The sequence below is a fragment of the Ustilaginoidea virens genome, chromosome 4, assembly GCF_000687475.1.
Source record: "Ustilaginoidea virens chromosome 4, complete sequence".
Lineage (NCBI taxonomy): Eukaryota > Fungi > Ascomycota > Sordariomycetes > Hypocreales > Clavicipitaceae > Ustilaginoidea > Ustilaginoidea virens.
Genome location: NC_057319.1, coordinates 5,180,008 through 5,195,554, shown reverse-complemented (window position 1 = coordinate 5,195,554; position 15,547 = coordinate 5,180,008). Strand labels below are relative to the sequence as shown.

The following is a 15,547-nucleotide window of genomic DNA, read 5'->3' as shown; positions in this document are numbered from 1 at the left end:
AGGCGGCAAGTCGGTCGGCGCGTTGATGACTGGCTGGGATTCACCCGGTATCAAGATCGTTTGCAAAGACACCAGATGACCATGAATCCGATAAGCGTCCGGGAAATATGAAGCCGTCCAGCATCCCCAGACTTTGATACTCCGCTTGTCCGTCACGCAGTTGCGCGAAAGGGAGAACGCTGAAGAATCCCTTCGTCCCATCAGACCTCCCATCAGACCTCCACAGTGCCCCCATCAGACCAACACAAAATCACACGCAGCTTCCGCGTCCAAAGCCTCGCCACGCATCACCCCGTCGCAATACGCCTCGCCAATGTATTCCCACACCTCGGTCTGCGCTCCCTCCACCCTCCGCAAAACGTGAGCAGCTGTACCGCCGTGAAAAACGACAACCGCATCCCCCGGCTTCGTCTGCGACGGCCCCATGCCCACGTACCCTCCCCAGGTGCGGTAAACGTACCTACCCATGTTTTTCAATGCGTTGTTGCAAAGCACAGTTACCTCTTCTCTCCTCTCTCGGATATTATCGGGAAGACCTAGCTTTTCCGCCTTTGCAGCATCGAGGCTCAAGTCGATCATCTTGCCGTACCGATTGCGAAACCAGATACGATACGTGGCCCAGCTCACTCTGGCTGATGCGAGACACAGTCCGACAATGTCCTCGGCAATGTCTTTGCCAGCCTCCACGACTACTCTTGCCGCTGCCACGGGGTCGCACGCCAGGACCGTCAAGGTATCGGTTTCTGGTGGAGGAGTAAAGTACCACGGAATAATGCCCACGGTGCGATAGATGCGAAAGATGGAGTAAGACGCCGCAAAGGCGTCAGAGTCGAGCAGACGCTTTCCCAAGTTGTAGATGAAGTCGTGAGTCGCCTGTAGCTTTTCAAGGCCCGCGAATCTGCCGTGTTCCTTGATGAAATCGTGGTGAGACAGTCCCGAGTCAAACACTCGCAGGCGCTGCTGGTTTTGTGCTGCTTCGTCCAGGGCAAGCGGTGGTGCTAGTCTGCCGATTGTCGTCGTGGCTGCTTCTCGCACAAAGGCCTCCACCTGGTCCAGAGTAGTCTTCAGATCGCGGTAGTTGGTTTGTCCATCGATTCGTCTTTCCGGGTTGAGGCTATACGTGCGTGTTCCCACGTGTGATACCCTGTCGACCAAGACTCCCCCAACGGTGAGACGGCGGAAATCATTGTCCACGCTCACCTTGTTTCCCTCGCCACCTGCTGCAAAGATGGGCTCTGTCAAGGTGCTGTAGCAGACGGGTATGTGCAGATCCATGCTCCAGTCTGGTACCCAAGATGGCATGCCCATGATGCGCTTGGGAAACTGGTTGAATAGCAGCGTGTCGGTCTTTTGCCCCAGCATCAGCGTTGCAATCTTTGCATACGTCGAAGCCGCCCCAGCCGCTGGATTCTTTTCATTGTACTCCACGTGCACATTTTGGCGCAAAGCATCCTTGTCCTCGGCAAGCCCTAGCAATCCAAAAATTCGATCTTCTCCTAGAGTGGCGGCGATCTTTTCCTTCAAGTCATTGACGTTGTATTTGAGTATGAGGTCATACAGCAGGCGTTTCTGACCTGTTTTGTGGATGGCTTTGCGCTCTTGAATCACGCGCGAAAACTTGCTTTGCTTATCGTACAGCATGTCCCGCTGCGTGTAGGAGCTCTTGTGCACCGGCCCATCCAGATGCCTTAACCAGTAATTATTGTTAAGCGAGAAGAAGAGCATGGCGGCTCGCAAGCAATCATAGCAGAGTTCCTGGCTCCCACATTTCATGACGAGCGAGGGCGCGAGACAAGCTTCCTGGATGGTCCACAGGCGACCAAACCAGGTGCGATCAAAAAAGTCCTCGTAACCATTAATGGGGAATTGTCTTCCGCGCTCCTGGATGATGCGTATGATGGCATCCCGGTCTCGCTGCTCCTGCTCATCGAGAGGTATTGAGGGATCCATTACGGCGTCAAAGACGGTCATGCAAGACGCCACTCGAGGGCCGAGAATGCCGCCCAGGACGCCTTCGCTGCAGATCTCGGTAGCGTAATTGAACCAAAGAGTGGAGTTTGGTGTGCTGGGACCTAGCCATACGATTACCCGTTGACAGTTGGCGTATATGTCTCGCATGAGGACGACCTGATGCTCCTTTTCTTTGCTGTTGCGCTGATCGATGCAGATTTGATCCACAAATATGGGTAGCTTGAGAGTGTCATCGGCCGCGAACTGCAACAATGCTCTTTCCAGGGGTCGGTGAATGAGCAACTGGAAAGTCTGGTTTCCGGATTCCACGAGGATTGGGCGGTCGGGCTCGCTTCCACCCGAAACGCTCCATACGTAGGAAAGAGTGTCGTATGCGCATGTTGGCCGACCGTCGGTGATGTCGACTTGGAGTAATTGCACTCGGAGGGTGGCATCGAGACCAGGGACGATGGACGGCTTCGGTGGTAAAAGACGAACGAGCCGAAACACTCTACGGGTTGGGTCAAGTGCTTTGTGATGAAAGGTGCCATGGTGGCTGGGGAAGAATGACTTGAGCATTGGCAACTGGGCGGCGGTGATTGCTTCATTTTTTTTCCAGGTTGACGTCTGGTAAGCTTGGGAAATGCAAGTATTTAAAAATCTACGGAGTAAGCAAAGGCGTCAGCTTGTTTTGGGTAACCCGAAACCGGCTGATGCCTGACGGAAGGCTCAGCCGCAGGCACACCAGCTCTTTCCCTGATGGTGCAGATGCGGCGTGGTCGTGGAAGATCAGGCACAAGCGAGGAAGGTGGCAGTGGCAGAGACGATATGTGGGGCTCTTAGCAACAACTCAAACAACTCAACAAGAAGACTCACGCTTTCTTCTTCTTTCCTTTTCCCGCCACGGTTCATGTTGCCATGTATGGGTGGCCCTTTGGGGACGAAGACGAAAAGATGGCGCAGAGCAGAATCCAGCTTGAGGCTATTTATCCCTTGGGCATGCAAAGAGTTGCCGCAGTTTGCAAAGTCCACGTTGCATCGTCCTAGCAAGTCCATGATCCCTGCTAAGACATCCACTTGATTCAGTGTGTTCAAGTGATCGAAAATCTTATTCGTTCTGAGCTTTGCGAGCGGAACCAGCTACCTCTACAGAATCCGGATGCATTCCTCGACTCTCTAGTTGGTCTACAAAAGGGCAACACTTGCTGCTCGCAAGCAGTGGCTCAAAATTGACATTGGTCCGTTCCTCCTCTTCGTTTGCCTTGCTGCCAAGAATGAAGTGGTTGACGGCTCTCGCGCTGCTTGTGCAGTTGTCTCGCGCCGCTGACAAGAATGCTTGGAAGTCGAGAAGCATCTACTTTGCCATGACGGACAGAATCGCTCGCAGGGCTCAGGATTCTGGGGGTAGCGCCTGCGGTGACTTGGGCAATTACTGCGGCGGCACCTTTGCCGGGCTGCAGGGTAAACTGGATTACATCAAGGGCATGGGGTTTGATGCCCTCTGGATTAGCCCAATTGTCGCGAGCGAGTCTACCGTTTATCAAGCCCCTTGGAACGTGGTGATCTGACTTGGCATGTTTCGCCTTTTATAGACACGGAAGGAGGATACCATGGGTACTGGGCACAGAATCTGTACGCGGTCAATGCTCGGCTCGGCTCGGCCCAGGATCTGAAGAACTTGATCAAGGCTGCGCACGACAAGGTACGAACTACTGGCCCAGACAGGCGAGATGCATATTGATCTCTCAGGGCATGTACGTCATGGTGGACGTCGTGGCAAACCACGTCGGCCGCGGCAGCATGGGCAATATACAGCCTTCCCCCCTAAACGAAGGCGGTTCCTACCACAACGCATGTGACATCGACTACAACAACCAAACCAGCATCGAGTACTGCCGCATCGGCAACCTTCCCGATGTAGATACCGCAGATGATCGCGTCCGATCCGTCTACAACACGTGGATCAAGTGGCTCGTAAATGAGTACGAATTCGACGGCGTCCGCATCGACACCGTCAGGCATGTCGAGAAGGCCTTTTGGCCCGGCTTCTCCTCCGCCGCAGGAGTATACACCATCGGCGAAGTCTCTCACGGCGATCCCAACTACGTAGCTGGTTACGCAGCCCTCATGTCGGGCTTGGTCAACTATCCCGTCTACTACCCCCTGTCCAGGTTCTACCAGCAGAAGGGGTCTTCGCAGGATCTGGTTGACATGCACAACGCGGTTGGATCTGCCTTTCCCGACCCTGCTGCCCTGGGCACTTTTCTGGATAATCATGATACTGCTCGCTTCCTCAGCCAGAAGAACGACGTGTCGCTGCTAAAGAATGCCCTAACGTACGTTTTTCTGGCAAGGGGAATCCCCATCGTTTACTACGGAACGGAACAGTCGTACGCGGGAGGCGGTGAGCCTGCGAACCGTGAGGATCTCTGGCGAAGCAGCTTCAGGAGCAGCAGCGATGTGTACAAGTTCTTGGCCAAGATGGCAGGCATCAGAAAGGCAGCAGGCGGGTTGTCCAGGGACGACCACGCGCACTTGATGGTAGAGCCGACGGGATACGCGTGGAGTCGTGCAAACGGCAGGGTGATTGCCCTGACGAGTAATATTGGGCAGGGCAAGTCACGGCAGTATTGTATCTGGAACCAGAAGGCCGGTGAGACGTGGCATGGAGCCTTTGATGGAAACAAGTACGTTGTTGACGGAAACGGACATCTTTGTGCCACGGTGACGAATGGAGAACCCATGGTATTTGTTGCTTCTGTGGGCACAGCTGGTTATGGATCTTGTCTGAAGGGGCATGAGAGCCAGTTGCTGATGGCTGCCGAGAAATGTCGAGGGTAAATGACATGCACTGGCGACACTAGCCCGTACGTCCAAGGAAGGGGGCGCTAGGCAACGGTCCCCGACGAAACACGGCGCTACTGCTAGACGGGAAGAAGGATGATGGCCGCGAAGATGGATGGGGATCGTACAGAGTCACACGGGTCTGTGGCCTGAATTCATTGTACACGGGCACACGCGGCTTGTCCGCGCCTTCAGCATCGACGGGTGGGCCCGGGGGGGTATTCGCCTCGTTCATGGGATGCGTAACATGGCGCGCGCAACAGACATGAATCAAGTGCGCTCGCCCGAGCAAATGGGCCTTGAGTGTTGGCTGCTGTCGCTCGCTCCGTCTGTGTCTCGTCACGGTCGCATCGCGGCAGCCGCATAAAACTCCCTGAGGCGAGCAAACTGAAAAACTGCCTGCGACGATCCACTTCAAAGCGATCCACAGCTCCCCAGAGGCAGCGGCAGGCAGGTGGCCAGGAAAAATCACGCCACCAGACTTTGTTGAACCGCATTCAGTGGGTGATCAGCCTCTGCGTCTGGTTCACCAAGAGTCCGGTACCCAAGAGTCCCCGAGAGTCACCAAGAGCCAACGGGTTGGTTGATCACAAATCCAGCTCGAAGCAACCGGTGACCGAACGCGGCGCTCCGTCCGTGACGCAGTCCACCACCACCCACTCACCCACACCTGGCCTGGCCGCCTGCGTCGAGCTCCAGGCTCTCTGTGAGGCCGGAAACACCAGCGACACCCCCCCCCCCTCTTTCCCCCCTTCCCCCGCCCCCCGGTCCAAGGGTAATTTCGCACCCAGACTCTTATCGGGATTCAGGGCTGGCGATATCGGGCGTAGCCGGCACTGCCGAGGCCCCGATTGGCGCATGGCCAAGCGGCCATGCCAGGACGGCAGAGGCACCGCGTTTGAATCGCAGCAAGGCCAAGGTTTGCCTTGGCTGCGCGCAAGGGATGAGCACGGTTTCTCTGTGCGAGGGGCGGCGACATGCGCGAGCGAGAGGCGGCCGGGCGGGTTTGTGCTGTGCTGGTGCGTAGCGGTTTCGGCAAGTGTCTGGTCAGTCTGGTGCTGGCAGCTCGCAGCTCGCAGCTCGCAGCTGTGCCGTTGCAGTGGCCGTCGGCCTGTTCGGCAGCTGTCTGGTTCTGTCGGGCGGCCAGGTGCTGGCATTTCCAGGTGGTAGATGTCTGGTCATTTATGCCTCGAGCCCGAAACTCGGCACTTGGTTGCCACCAGACCGTTGGCATTGATTGATTCATGTCTTAATCCCATCGACGACTTCCAACTCCCACCTTGCACCTCCCGACTCCCACGTTGCTCTTTCCTTCCATCACAACATATGTCTGCTTTCGGGGCCTGAAGTGCAATTCTTGCAAGCAAGTGTTTCCTTCGACTGCACAACCGTCTCCACACATCGCATCGTTTTGCCGGCTTCCCCCCCCTCCCCCCCCCCCCCCCCTGCGACCATGAGCCCTGGCCGTTGTTCTGGGGGCGACTATCGGCCTGCCGACTCCCCCACATCCGGCCGCGGCGGCCATGGCCACAATCATCAACACCATGACGGAGAAGCTCGCCAACATGAAGCTGGCGGGGATTCCCACGCGTCCAAGCAGGGCTGCCATCAGCAGGGCGACTCTTGCCGTGCCGAATCCGGCTGCGACAACATTTCGAGCGATTCAGCGACTCTTGCATGCTGCTCCAGTAACGACGAACAGTGCGACGGTGAGCAACTTTTGTCTGCGCTTTGTTCCACGTGTCTATATGAGTCGAAACCCTGACGCTTGGAAGACAAATGCATCCTAGCCGCGGCCGCGCTCGAGTGTGAGAAGACGTGCGAAGCCGACCTCCACGGCCCAGAAGGTATTGTCTCGAACGCATCCCTCCCACTCCGCCAACCGGCAAAATGCCCCTTTCTAAACCTTTTCACGTCGTGTTTTTCTTTCTCAAGGCTCCACCAGTCACAATCATCCGCATGATGCGGACGGTCACCACCCGACGTGGGCGTGCAGCACTCATCTAGCCAAAGCGCTCGAACAATACAGCGCCTACCTCGAGTCAGCTCGCTGCGTTTGCCGCAGCATTCTTGGGCGAGGCTGCTCGCCCGGATCCTGCGCGAATGAGTCAAGCAAGTCCGTGGTCCCCACCACAGGTGACCAAGTCGCTCACAGAGGTTGCCTTTTTGCTAGTCGTCGGGCAGCCCACAAGCATGACGACGCTCACCATCGCCAGGAGGTTGACACTGGCGGTAGCAAGGGGCATCTGGAGGGGCCCAAGGGCTGCAAGGCTGACAAGGATAACTGCTGCGGTGGCCAGAGCATCCAACACACCAGCATCGTGGCCGGAGTAAGACCTCTGGAGTTGCCCTCATCCGAACTGGACGTCGAGAACGCTTCATGCAAGGAGCATGTTGCGCTCACGGTGGATGGGATGACTTGTTCGGGTTGCGGTAACAAGTTGGAGCACACACTCAAAGCCATACCAGGCGTGTCTTCTGTTCGGGTCAATTTCGTCATGGGTCATGCCGAGTTCAGCGTCAATACGTCGGTCATCACGGCAGACCAAGTCATCCGCGCGGCGGAAAGGGCGACCAACTTCCGCTGCCATAGGGTGGCTGGTGACGACCAAGTACTCGACCTCCTCGCTTCCGGGAGCTCCGCCAAGGCGCTGATGGATGTTGATATTCCCGGACTCACAGGGGCCGTCATTCTGAACAAGAGAACAGTTCGCTTGAGCTATGATCCAACCGTGGTGGGGGCAAGAGTGCTGCTAGACAAGGTGGAAAAACTGTGTGCTGGATTAGCCCCTCCGCGGGATGACCCTTCGATCTCGAGCGGGCGCAAAAGGTTATACAATCAGCTCGTCAAGACAATCCTGTCGGCCGCCTTTACCGTTCCTGTTGTCGTTCTGGCTTGGGGAGACTATTCGATCCACGAGCGGGCTCGGTCCACAGCATCCATCGTGCTTGCGACCGTTGTGCAGGCGATGGCCATTCCGGATTTCTATCGTCCCGCAATCGGCGCACTCGTGCATAGCGGTGCCATCGAGATGGACATGCTGGTCGTTATCAGCATCACGGCTGCTTACGTTTACTCTGTTGTCGCCTTTGGATTCCGCATGGCGGGCAAGCCTTTGGAAGGCTCGGAGCTGTTCGAAACCAGCACCCTCCTCATCACGCTGGTCCTGTTGGGGAGGCTAGTGGCTGCGTTTGCACGTACCCGGGCGGTGGAGGCTGTGTCGCTGCGGTCTCTTCAATCCACATCTGCCGTGATTATCGAAGACGGCCTGGACAAGGAGATTGACGCGCGGCTGCTGCAGTATGGCGATGAGCTGAAGATTGCTCCTCACTCGACAGTTGCCACAGACGCGACTGTTGTGAGCGGCTCGAGCGAGGTCGACGAGTCCATGCTCACAGGGGAAAGTATGCCGGTGTTGAAAAAGCGGGGAGATGCGGTTATTGCCGGGACCATGAACGGAAATGGCACATTGGTCGCCAGACTGACCCGACTCCCCGGCAAGAACACAGTCACGGATATTGCCAGGCTGGTGGACGAGGCGCAAAACGCCAAGCCCAAGCTCCAAGACTACGCTGATCGCGTTGCCAGCTGGTTCGTGCCGGTTGTCACCTCTATCGCCGCCGTCGTCATCGTCGTTTGGCTCGTGGTCGGTTTCAAAGTCCGGCATTACAGCACCGGACAGTCCGTTTCCAACGGCATTACCTATGCCGTCGCCACCCTAGCAGTTTCATGCCCCTGCGCGCTTGGGTTGGCGGTGCCCATGGTGCTCGTCATTGCGGGCGGCATTGCGGCACGCAACGGTGTCATCATCAAGTCGACGGAATGCACGGAGCGCGCACGCAACGTGACGGATGTGGTGTTTGACAAGACAGGAACCATCACGGAAGAAAGTCTCGCTGTGGAGGAGCAAAGGTATCTGATTAGGGAGGACGAGGCGGTTGCGATCTCGAGAGCCTTGGTTAACGGCAACAAGCACCCGGTCTCTCTCGCCGTCGCCAAGCGTCTGGCGCCAGGCGTCGCTGCTTCGACCAAAGTCGAGGGCTTGCGCGTCATCCCCGGTGCTGGCGTTGAAGCAACGCTTGGCGGGGCAACGCTCCGGGCAGGAAATCCCGGATGGACCGCCACGGCTGCTCACCCGGTCGTGAGTCGTCTTCAGAATGGCGGCATGACGCTTCTCGTCGTCACCCGTGATGACGAGCCGATTGCGGTGTACGGCCTGAGGTCGCGCCTGCGCGAAGAGGCTGCTCGGGTTATAGCCCAGCTTGGCCGCCGCAACGTTGCAGTACACCTTGTATCTGGTGACCAAAGGTGTGCGGTAGAAACGGCAGCGTCCCAAGTCAACATCCCGCGCCCAAACGTGGTGTCTCAATGCACTCCTGCGGGGAAGCGCGATTACGTCGCCAGCCTCATGTCCCGCGGCAAGACTGTCATGTTTGTTGGGGACGGGACCAACGACGCCGTCGCTGTGACCCAAGCCGACGTTGGCGTCCAGCTCGGCAGCGTCCTCTCCGCCAGCGAGGTTACTCGCGGCGCCGCCGACGTCGTGCTCCTCAACGGGCTCGAGGGCATCCTGTTCCTCATGGACGTGAGCAGCGCCAGTTTCCGACGCATGGTGTTCAACTTTGCGTGGTCTGCCGTGTACAACGTCCTGGCTATCCTGTTCGCATCCGGGGCGCTTGTCAATGTCCGCATTCCTCCAGCCTATGCTGGGTTGGGCGAGGTGGTCAGCGTTGTGCCCGTCGTTGTGGCTGCCATGACCATGGTGCTGATGAAGAAGAAGAAGAAGATGATGATGAGGAAGACCAAGACCAAAGCCTCTGCTACTGCTGCTCCTTAGACACGGGTGTCATATTGTCAATGCTGCAGTCGTCGAATATGTGGGCACGTTCAACACCTGCAACGCGGTAGTGGCGCCAACTCGAATGAGCCAAAGACGACAGAGCGGGTAGAGGCGTGGGGTGAGAGACGATGACAAGACTTTAACAACAGCAGTGCGCGCCACGGTGAGGGAGGACGGGGTTTCGCATTTTCTTCCTCAGTGCGCGCGATGGCGGTGGACGACAGTTTTTTTTCGCATTTTCTTTTCCTCGAGCGCGATTTGAATGCATGCGCATGGCATGTTGCCCATCTTGCCGAGGCTGCTCAAACCAGGGGTGAAGGCCATGAGACGAGACGCTTGAACGGGCCGGGTTGGGCATGGAAATACAATTATCTTCTATAGGCCACAACAGTAGTGTTACGGACATGAATAGATATCGACTTGCTTTGCAGTAATCGACGTGTGCTCTGGATTTGTCTGCGCGTTTCAAGGTTGCCGGCCTGGCTCTTTGAATCACGGGGTTTGCGTGAGGGTGACGTTGATCAGTCGTCCGTCAGGATGGTATGTATGAGTTGGCTGGACATGCTCAGGCTTATGTATGGACGAGAAGCCCCGGTAATGGGCGAGGCAAAAGTAGCCATCAAGGTTCTTGGGCGTCGAAACACCGCGCGGCGCCGTGCGTGGCTGCGGCTGGCTCGTGGCTTGTGGCGTCTGGGGTTTGGACCTCTTCTCAGCCTAGCTTGTTCCTTATCAGCGCAGCCAGCATTGCACAGGAAATTCATTCTGGACCAGGAAGCAGGCCCCGATTCTACCAGCAGGAGGGAGACGAGAAAAGATGGCAAATGAACAAAGTTTTCATCGTTAGTTTTAGAAATTCTCTTCATTTTTTAATGGAATAAGAGCCTCCCAAAGAAAATTTCTTTTTTATTATAGTTTCTTGAGTTAAAAAAAAAAAAAAAAAAAAAAAACAGAAAAAGAAAAAGAAAAAAAGAAAAAAAAAGAAAACAGAAAACAGAACACAGAACACACTTTTCTACAGAAAACAGAAAACAAAAAAAAAATCTAGAAAGGAGAGCTCGCATTTCCGGCTGCCCCCGATATGGACCCATATGCCGCGTCCCCCGTACTGTTGGGACTCGCGCCCGCCAATTCCCGAAAATCCACTATAGTGTACATGCCCTGCAGCACCTCGAGCTTCTCCCGCAGGTAGTCCCGCTGGTGCTTCTGGGTCCTCTCGAAACTGAACAGGAACTGGACGAGGACGAAGAAGTCCTCCAGCCTGGCCCTCGCCTCCTCCTCCGTCTGGCCGGGCGCCCTCGGCAACGCCAGCACGTCCGCCACCGTGCTCGTAATCTCAAACAGCTTCTGGAGGATGCCGCTCCCGTGGAAGACGACGCTGGATATGCTTCGGAGGCGGCAGACCAGGGTGCGCAGCTGGGCGGACAGCCGCTGCGCGGGGAAGTGCAGGGACAGGCCTTCGTGGACGTTTTGCGTGGGCGTCGAGCGCAGGAGGCCCTGCGACAGGGCGAGCTGCCAGACCAGGGTACGCAGCCAGAGCCGGGTGACGAAGAGGTCGACGTGCTGCAGCTCGATGAGGGGGCCGTGCCCGCAGGCGACCAGGTCCTCCTCGACCTTGAGCGCGTCGGCTTCGTCGCGGTCGAGCTGGGCCTGCTTGCCCTCTATCCAGTGGGACGTGAGGCGCGGAGCAGAGGCGGGGGCGGGGGCGGGGGCAGCGGTTTTGGACGACTGCTCCTGCTGCTGCTGCTGCTGCTGCTGCTGCTGCTGCTGCTGCTGCTGCTGCTGCGCGGCCCAGTGCTCGAGAAAGGGCCCGTCCATGTTTTGGAAGAGGAGGATGAGGCGGTTCCAGCCAACGGCGACGTAGGTGGGGATGCTGTCGTCGTGGAACGGGAGGCCGGTGCGCAGGGGCACCATGGTGCACGGGAAGCCCGACATGATGAAGAGGAAGCGCTCGTGGATGTAGACCTCCCAGTACATTCGCTGGCGGCGGGCGAGCTCGACGTGCGACAGGCGCGCGTCGCCGCGGTGGTACTGGTGCAGGCCGAGCATGTGGACCATGCTGATGGCCTCCTGGAGGATGGTGTAGCTCCTGTCGAAGCGGCGAAAGGCCATGAGGCTGATTTCCAGCCACGTGCACGTCATGATGCGCTTGACGGTGACGGGCATCTCGGCCTGCAGACCGGCGCCGGCGGCCGTTTCCGCCCGGCGATGCGCCCAAAGGGCGAAGCGCATCAGGGTGTCCATCTGGGCGGCCACGTCGTGGCCGTTCATGCGCCACGACGTCTTGGTGAGGTTGATGGTGACGGCGGCGTAGGCGTGGACCAGGGCGGCGTCCTCGTAGTCGCTGCGCGCGTTGTGGATGGCGTCGCGGATCTCGGCCGTGGTCAGGACGGGGTTGACGGGGTAGACGAGGTCCTCGAACTCGGGGAGCAGGCCCAGGAAGAAGCCGGTGGAGAAGCCGCAGCCGGCCAGGGTGTAGGGCTGGTGCCGGTGCCGGTGCCGGTGCGACTCGGACACGCGCGGCGGGCTCGAGGTCGGCAGGCCGTCGACGATGCCGGCAATGGAGGTGACGGGGACGGGGACGGGGACGGGGGCGGGGACGGGGGCGGTGGCGGGCGACGAGCCTGCGGAGGAGGGCTCGCCGCCGCTGACGGAGCCGCCGCTGTAAGCCTGCGGCGACGGCTTCGAGGAGGCGGAGGCGGAGGCGGCGGCGGCGGCGGCCCGCGCGGCGCCGTCGACATTGACGCCGCCCGAGGTCCGGCTGCGCAGCTGGGCGACCAGCCGCCCCCGCACGCCGGGCTTGCGCTTGGGCGGCGCCGGCGCAAAGTTGCAGGCCAGGTTGAGGTGCGAGCACTGCGCGCACGGCTGGTCGCCGCTGCACCGGACCTTCCTGACGCGGCAGGCGTCGCAGGCGCGCGAGATCTTGCCGCCGTTGGAGCTGGCGGCCGAGGCGGAGCTCTTGCTCCCCATTGGCGGCTTGCTCGGGCGGTGTGCTGCATCCAGGTTACTGCGCTGCTGGTTGCGGTTGTGGTTGTGGTGGTTGTGGTTGTGGTGGTGCTGCTGGCGGCGACAGTGCTCGTGCTCGTGCTCGTGCTCGTGCTCGTGCTCGTGATCGCGATCGCGCTCGCCCGCCAGCTGCGGGGGCCGTCGTCCCACAGCCGTCAGCGGCGGCGGCGGCGCAGTGCAGTCCAGCAGGCCCGCGTTCAGGGCGACGCCATCCTGGACGTGGACATGGACCGACGGCTTTCCGAGCATGAAGCAGGAGACGGCGGGCAGGGCTGCGGGCCGACTGACTGTGTATGCCGCGACGAGACGAGTCTCGCCGAGGGGTGCGCGGGCTTGCGTGCGTGCGTGCGTGCTGTGCTTGTGCTGGCTGGGGGGGGGGGGGGAGGGGGGGGCAAGGTAAAGGCAGTTTTGCTGAGGGCCTTGCGTGATGCCCCGCATTTGAAGGGTCGAAAAAAAAAAATCGCGGCGCCTTGTTGGGGGGGGGGGGGGGGGGGGGGGGGGGGCGGGTGGTTCAGGCGCGGACGGCGAGGGCTGTGCTGTGGTGTTTAAGCACCAGACCAGCAGCTTGGCGGCTTGCTGGTCGTAGCCTTGCAGCCTGGCAAGCCTTGCAGCGGGTTGGCAAGCGGGCGGACGGAGCACGTACCATGTACGACGTGGCACGGGGCCCCCGGCTGGGGGATCCCGGGCTGCACTTGTGCAGAATGAGCATCATATTGTCGTTGTTTTTCGTTTTTCGTTTTTTTTTTTTCTTTTTCCTTTCCTCTTCTTTCCTTGGCCTTGCTATTCTTTTTATTATTTTTTTTTGGTCAATCCTTTCTTTTCTTCGCTTGCTCTCTTTTTGGGCTGGTCGCCTACCCGCACGCTACCAGGAAGGTACCGGGTACCTCTGTACCCCAAAGGTTTTCAAAGTAGCAACGCCACCGCGCCCCGTCTGCAACTCGAGTCAAAACTTGCACCATGACCACCATGACCACCATGACCCATAGACGGCTCATCTGATGCCGCCGTCCCCTCTCATCCCCTTGTCGACTGGAGCTTCGTGACCCGCCGAGCAGGGTGCTTGTGCCGCCGTGAGGAATCGAGCCTCTCGCTCCGCAGGTCGGAGTATTTACGCACCACGAACCAGCAGGCCGATTCGCCGCGCATCTGGACGACAGCAAAATCGATTGGCTGTGGGCAAGCCTTCCTCGACGTTGCTCACGTCCGTTCCGCACCGCGGCAACCCCCCGACGTGCCAGCAGGACACGCAGCTCCAGCGGATGGCATCCCGCGCAAGGGCGAGTGGCGTCGGCCATGGCCACCCGCGCATCCAAGCCCTCGACGGTCGAGTCGCCATTCAGGAGCCGGAGCCGGAGCCAGGAGTCGATGTCGATGTCGATGTCGATGTCGGTGGTCGGTGGTCGGTGGTCGGTGGTCGGTGGTCGGTGGTCGGTGGTCGGTGTCTCGAGCAGAAGTCGTCTGTCTGCGGCAAAAGGCGTGCTCCAGGCGGAATCTCGAGTGATGCGTCCCATGTGCCGGTCCAGCATTTTGCTATATCCCGCGGCATAATCAGATGAAGTCGCGCAAGTGCCTACTTTTCGGTTGTCAATCGCGCGGAGCGTCGGTCCTAATGGCAAAGGGATCCTAATCGTCATGGTCAGCTGGCTGTCATGGCCTGGCACAGGGGCTGGCTCTTGGTTTCAGCAACCCTGACAATGGGCTGGGCTTCTTGGCCCGTCCGACTGTACATTCTCTCCTGCAGAACGAGGCCGTCTCTACCAATCGCGCAGCGTCGTTCCCTCGTGCATCTTGACCCGGTTGCCCGCCGCGAGGGAAATGTCCGCGGTACGCTGGCCTCACCCGGTCGGCAAACGGCAAATACGGGCGCAGCTCACGCACCGGCCAGGGACGAGTCTGCTCCCGCTAGGAACGTGCATGGCCGGTTGGCGATGCCGTGTTGCCGCGCCTTGCCAGACCCCAGCACGGATATTTATAGTGACCCTCGTCCCCGGTTATATGGCCGACTGCGTCACGCACCCAGAAGCGTCCCGCATGCCTTTCTGCTTCTTGTCCCCTTCTCCGTCCCGACGGCCGTGTCTGCCTCAAGAGGCAATGCGGGGACTGCGCTCGACACAGACCGGCGAATCGGGAAAACAAGGCGAAACCGCCTTCGACTCGCCGAAACGACTGGCCCCCGAGCGAACGCCTGCAGGCTTGCAGATCAAAAGCTGGGCAAGTAACCCGCCCAGGGTAGTTTGCGTTGATTGGGCAACGGGCCGGAGTTTTGGCCGTGGCATGCGTAGGGGAATCGGGGAAAGGGAGCGTTGATGGGCTCGCTAGAAAAGGAACTGACCGACGTTCCGGCTACGCCTGAGCTGAAGAGCCAAAGGCAAACCCCATTCATGCATGGGCTGCCTGTAACGCTGCGGATGGGCTCAAACTGCCCTGGCAAGATCTGGACGAGTACAGGCGGTTCTGTCGAAAACCGCACGTCTCGCGCATGGCTATAGCTGTGCAAGGAAGAAATCCCGTCTTCCCTCGAGTGGGATGCGGAAGCCAATTGCTCGTGCACCCTGACAGCGCAGCATTCTACTCTTGGTACAGAGATTCATGGAATCCAAGCATCCGCAGGTGTGGGTGACTCTTTTTCCTTTTTTCCTTTTTTTTTTTTTTTTTTTTTTTCTCCGCATCGGAGCACATCAGGATTGCCAATCTCATATAACAGGCTACTCCCGAGCAACAACTGGCCGGTGCAACTTATCAAACAGATAGATTTGCATGGGAGGCTGTTCCTTTGCGCTCCTGACTCAAAGAAATTGTCGCCTCCTGCGTGTCCCCATCCTGCACGATATGCACCTCACTTTGTCAGAAACGCACAAGCAAAACACACTCGAATGCATCTGGATGATGAATCGACAGAATACGTTGCC

At 58.6% G+C, this 15,547-nt stretch overlaps 5 protein-coding genes across 5 annotated transcripts; 3 read left to right on the top strand and 2 right to left on the bottom strand.

The window, feature by feature from the left end:
* Nucleotides 1–234: 234 nt before the first annotated feature.
* On the bottom strand, nt 235–2,529 carry UV8b_05890 (uncharacterized protein; the record flags this gene model as incomplete). Its single annotated transcript, XM_043143387.1, has 1 exon — nt 235–2,529. One exon carries the CDS (start codon nt 2,527–2,529, stop codon nt 235–237), a length of 2,295 nt encoding a protein of 764 aa, XP_042999320.1.
* A 785-nt stretch (nt 2,530–3,314) lies between these two features.
* Nucleotides 3,315–4,791, top strand: UV8b_05889 (uncharacterized protein; the record flags this gene model as incomplete). The annotated part of the gene is made up of 3 exons (XM_043143386.1): nt 3,315–3,509; nt 3,578–3,652; nt 3,700–4,791. The coding sequence occupies 3 exons, from the start codon at nt 3,315–3,317 to the stop codon at nt 4,789–4,791; spliced, it is 1,362 nt and encodes a 453-aa protein (XP_042999319.1).
* Nucleotides 4,792–5,771: 980 nt separating this feature from the next.
* UV8b_05888 (uncharacterized protein) lies at nt 5,772–6,035 on the top strand (the record flags this gene model as incomplete). Its single annotated transcript, XM_043143385.1, has 1 exon — nt 5,772–6,035. The coding sequence occupies one exon, from the start codon at nt 5,772–5,774 to the stop codon at nt 6,033–6,035; it is 264 nt and encodes an 87-aa protein (XP_042999318.1).
* A 282-nt stretch (nt 6,036–6,317) lies between these two features.
* Nucleotides 6,318–9,632, top strand: UV8b_05887 (uncharacterized protein; the record flags this gene model as incomplete). Its single annotated transcript, XM_043143384.1, has 4 exons — nt 6,318–6,495; nt 6,585–6,641; nt 6,730–6,835; nt 6,968–9,632. The coding sequence occupies 4 exons, from the start codon at nt 6,318–6,320 to the stop codon at nt 9,630–9,632; spliced, it is 3,006 nt and encodes a 1,001-aa protein (XP_042999317.1).
* A 1,044-nt stretch (nt 9,633–10,676) lies between these two features.
* Nucleotides 10,677–14,554, bottom strand: UV8b_05886 (uncharacterized protein; the record flags this gene model as incomplete). Its single annotated transcript, XM_043143383.1, has 4 exons — nt 10,677–12,925; nt 13,840–14,261; nt 14,366–14,392; nt 14,517–14,554. The coding sequence occupies 4 exons, from the start codon at nt 14,552–14,554 to the stop codon at nt 10,677–10,679; spliced, it is 2,736 nt and encodes a 911-aa protein (XP_042999316.1).
* Between the last annotated feature and the right edge of the window lie 993 nt (nt 14,555–15,547).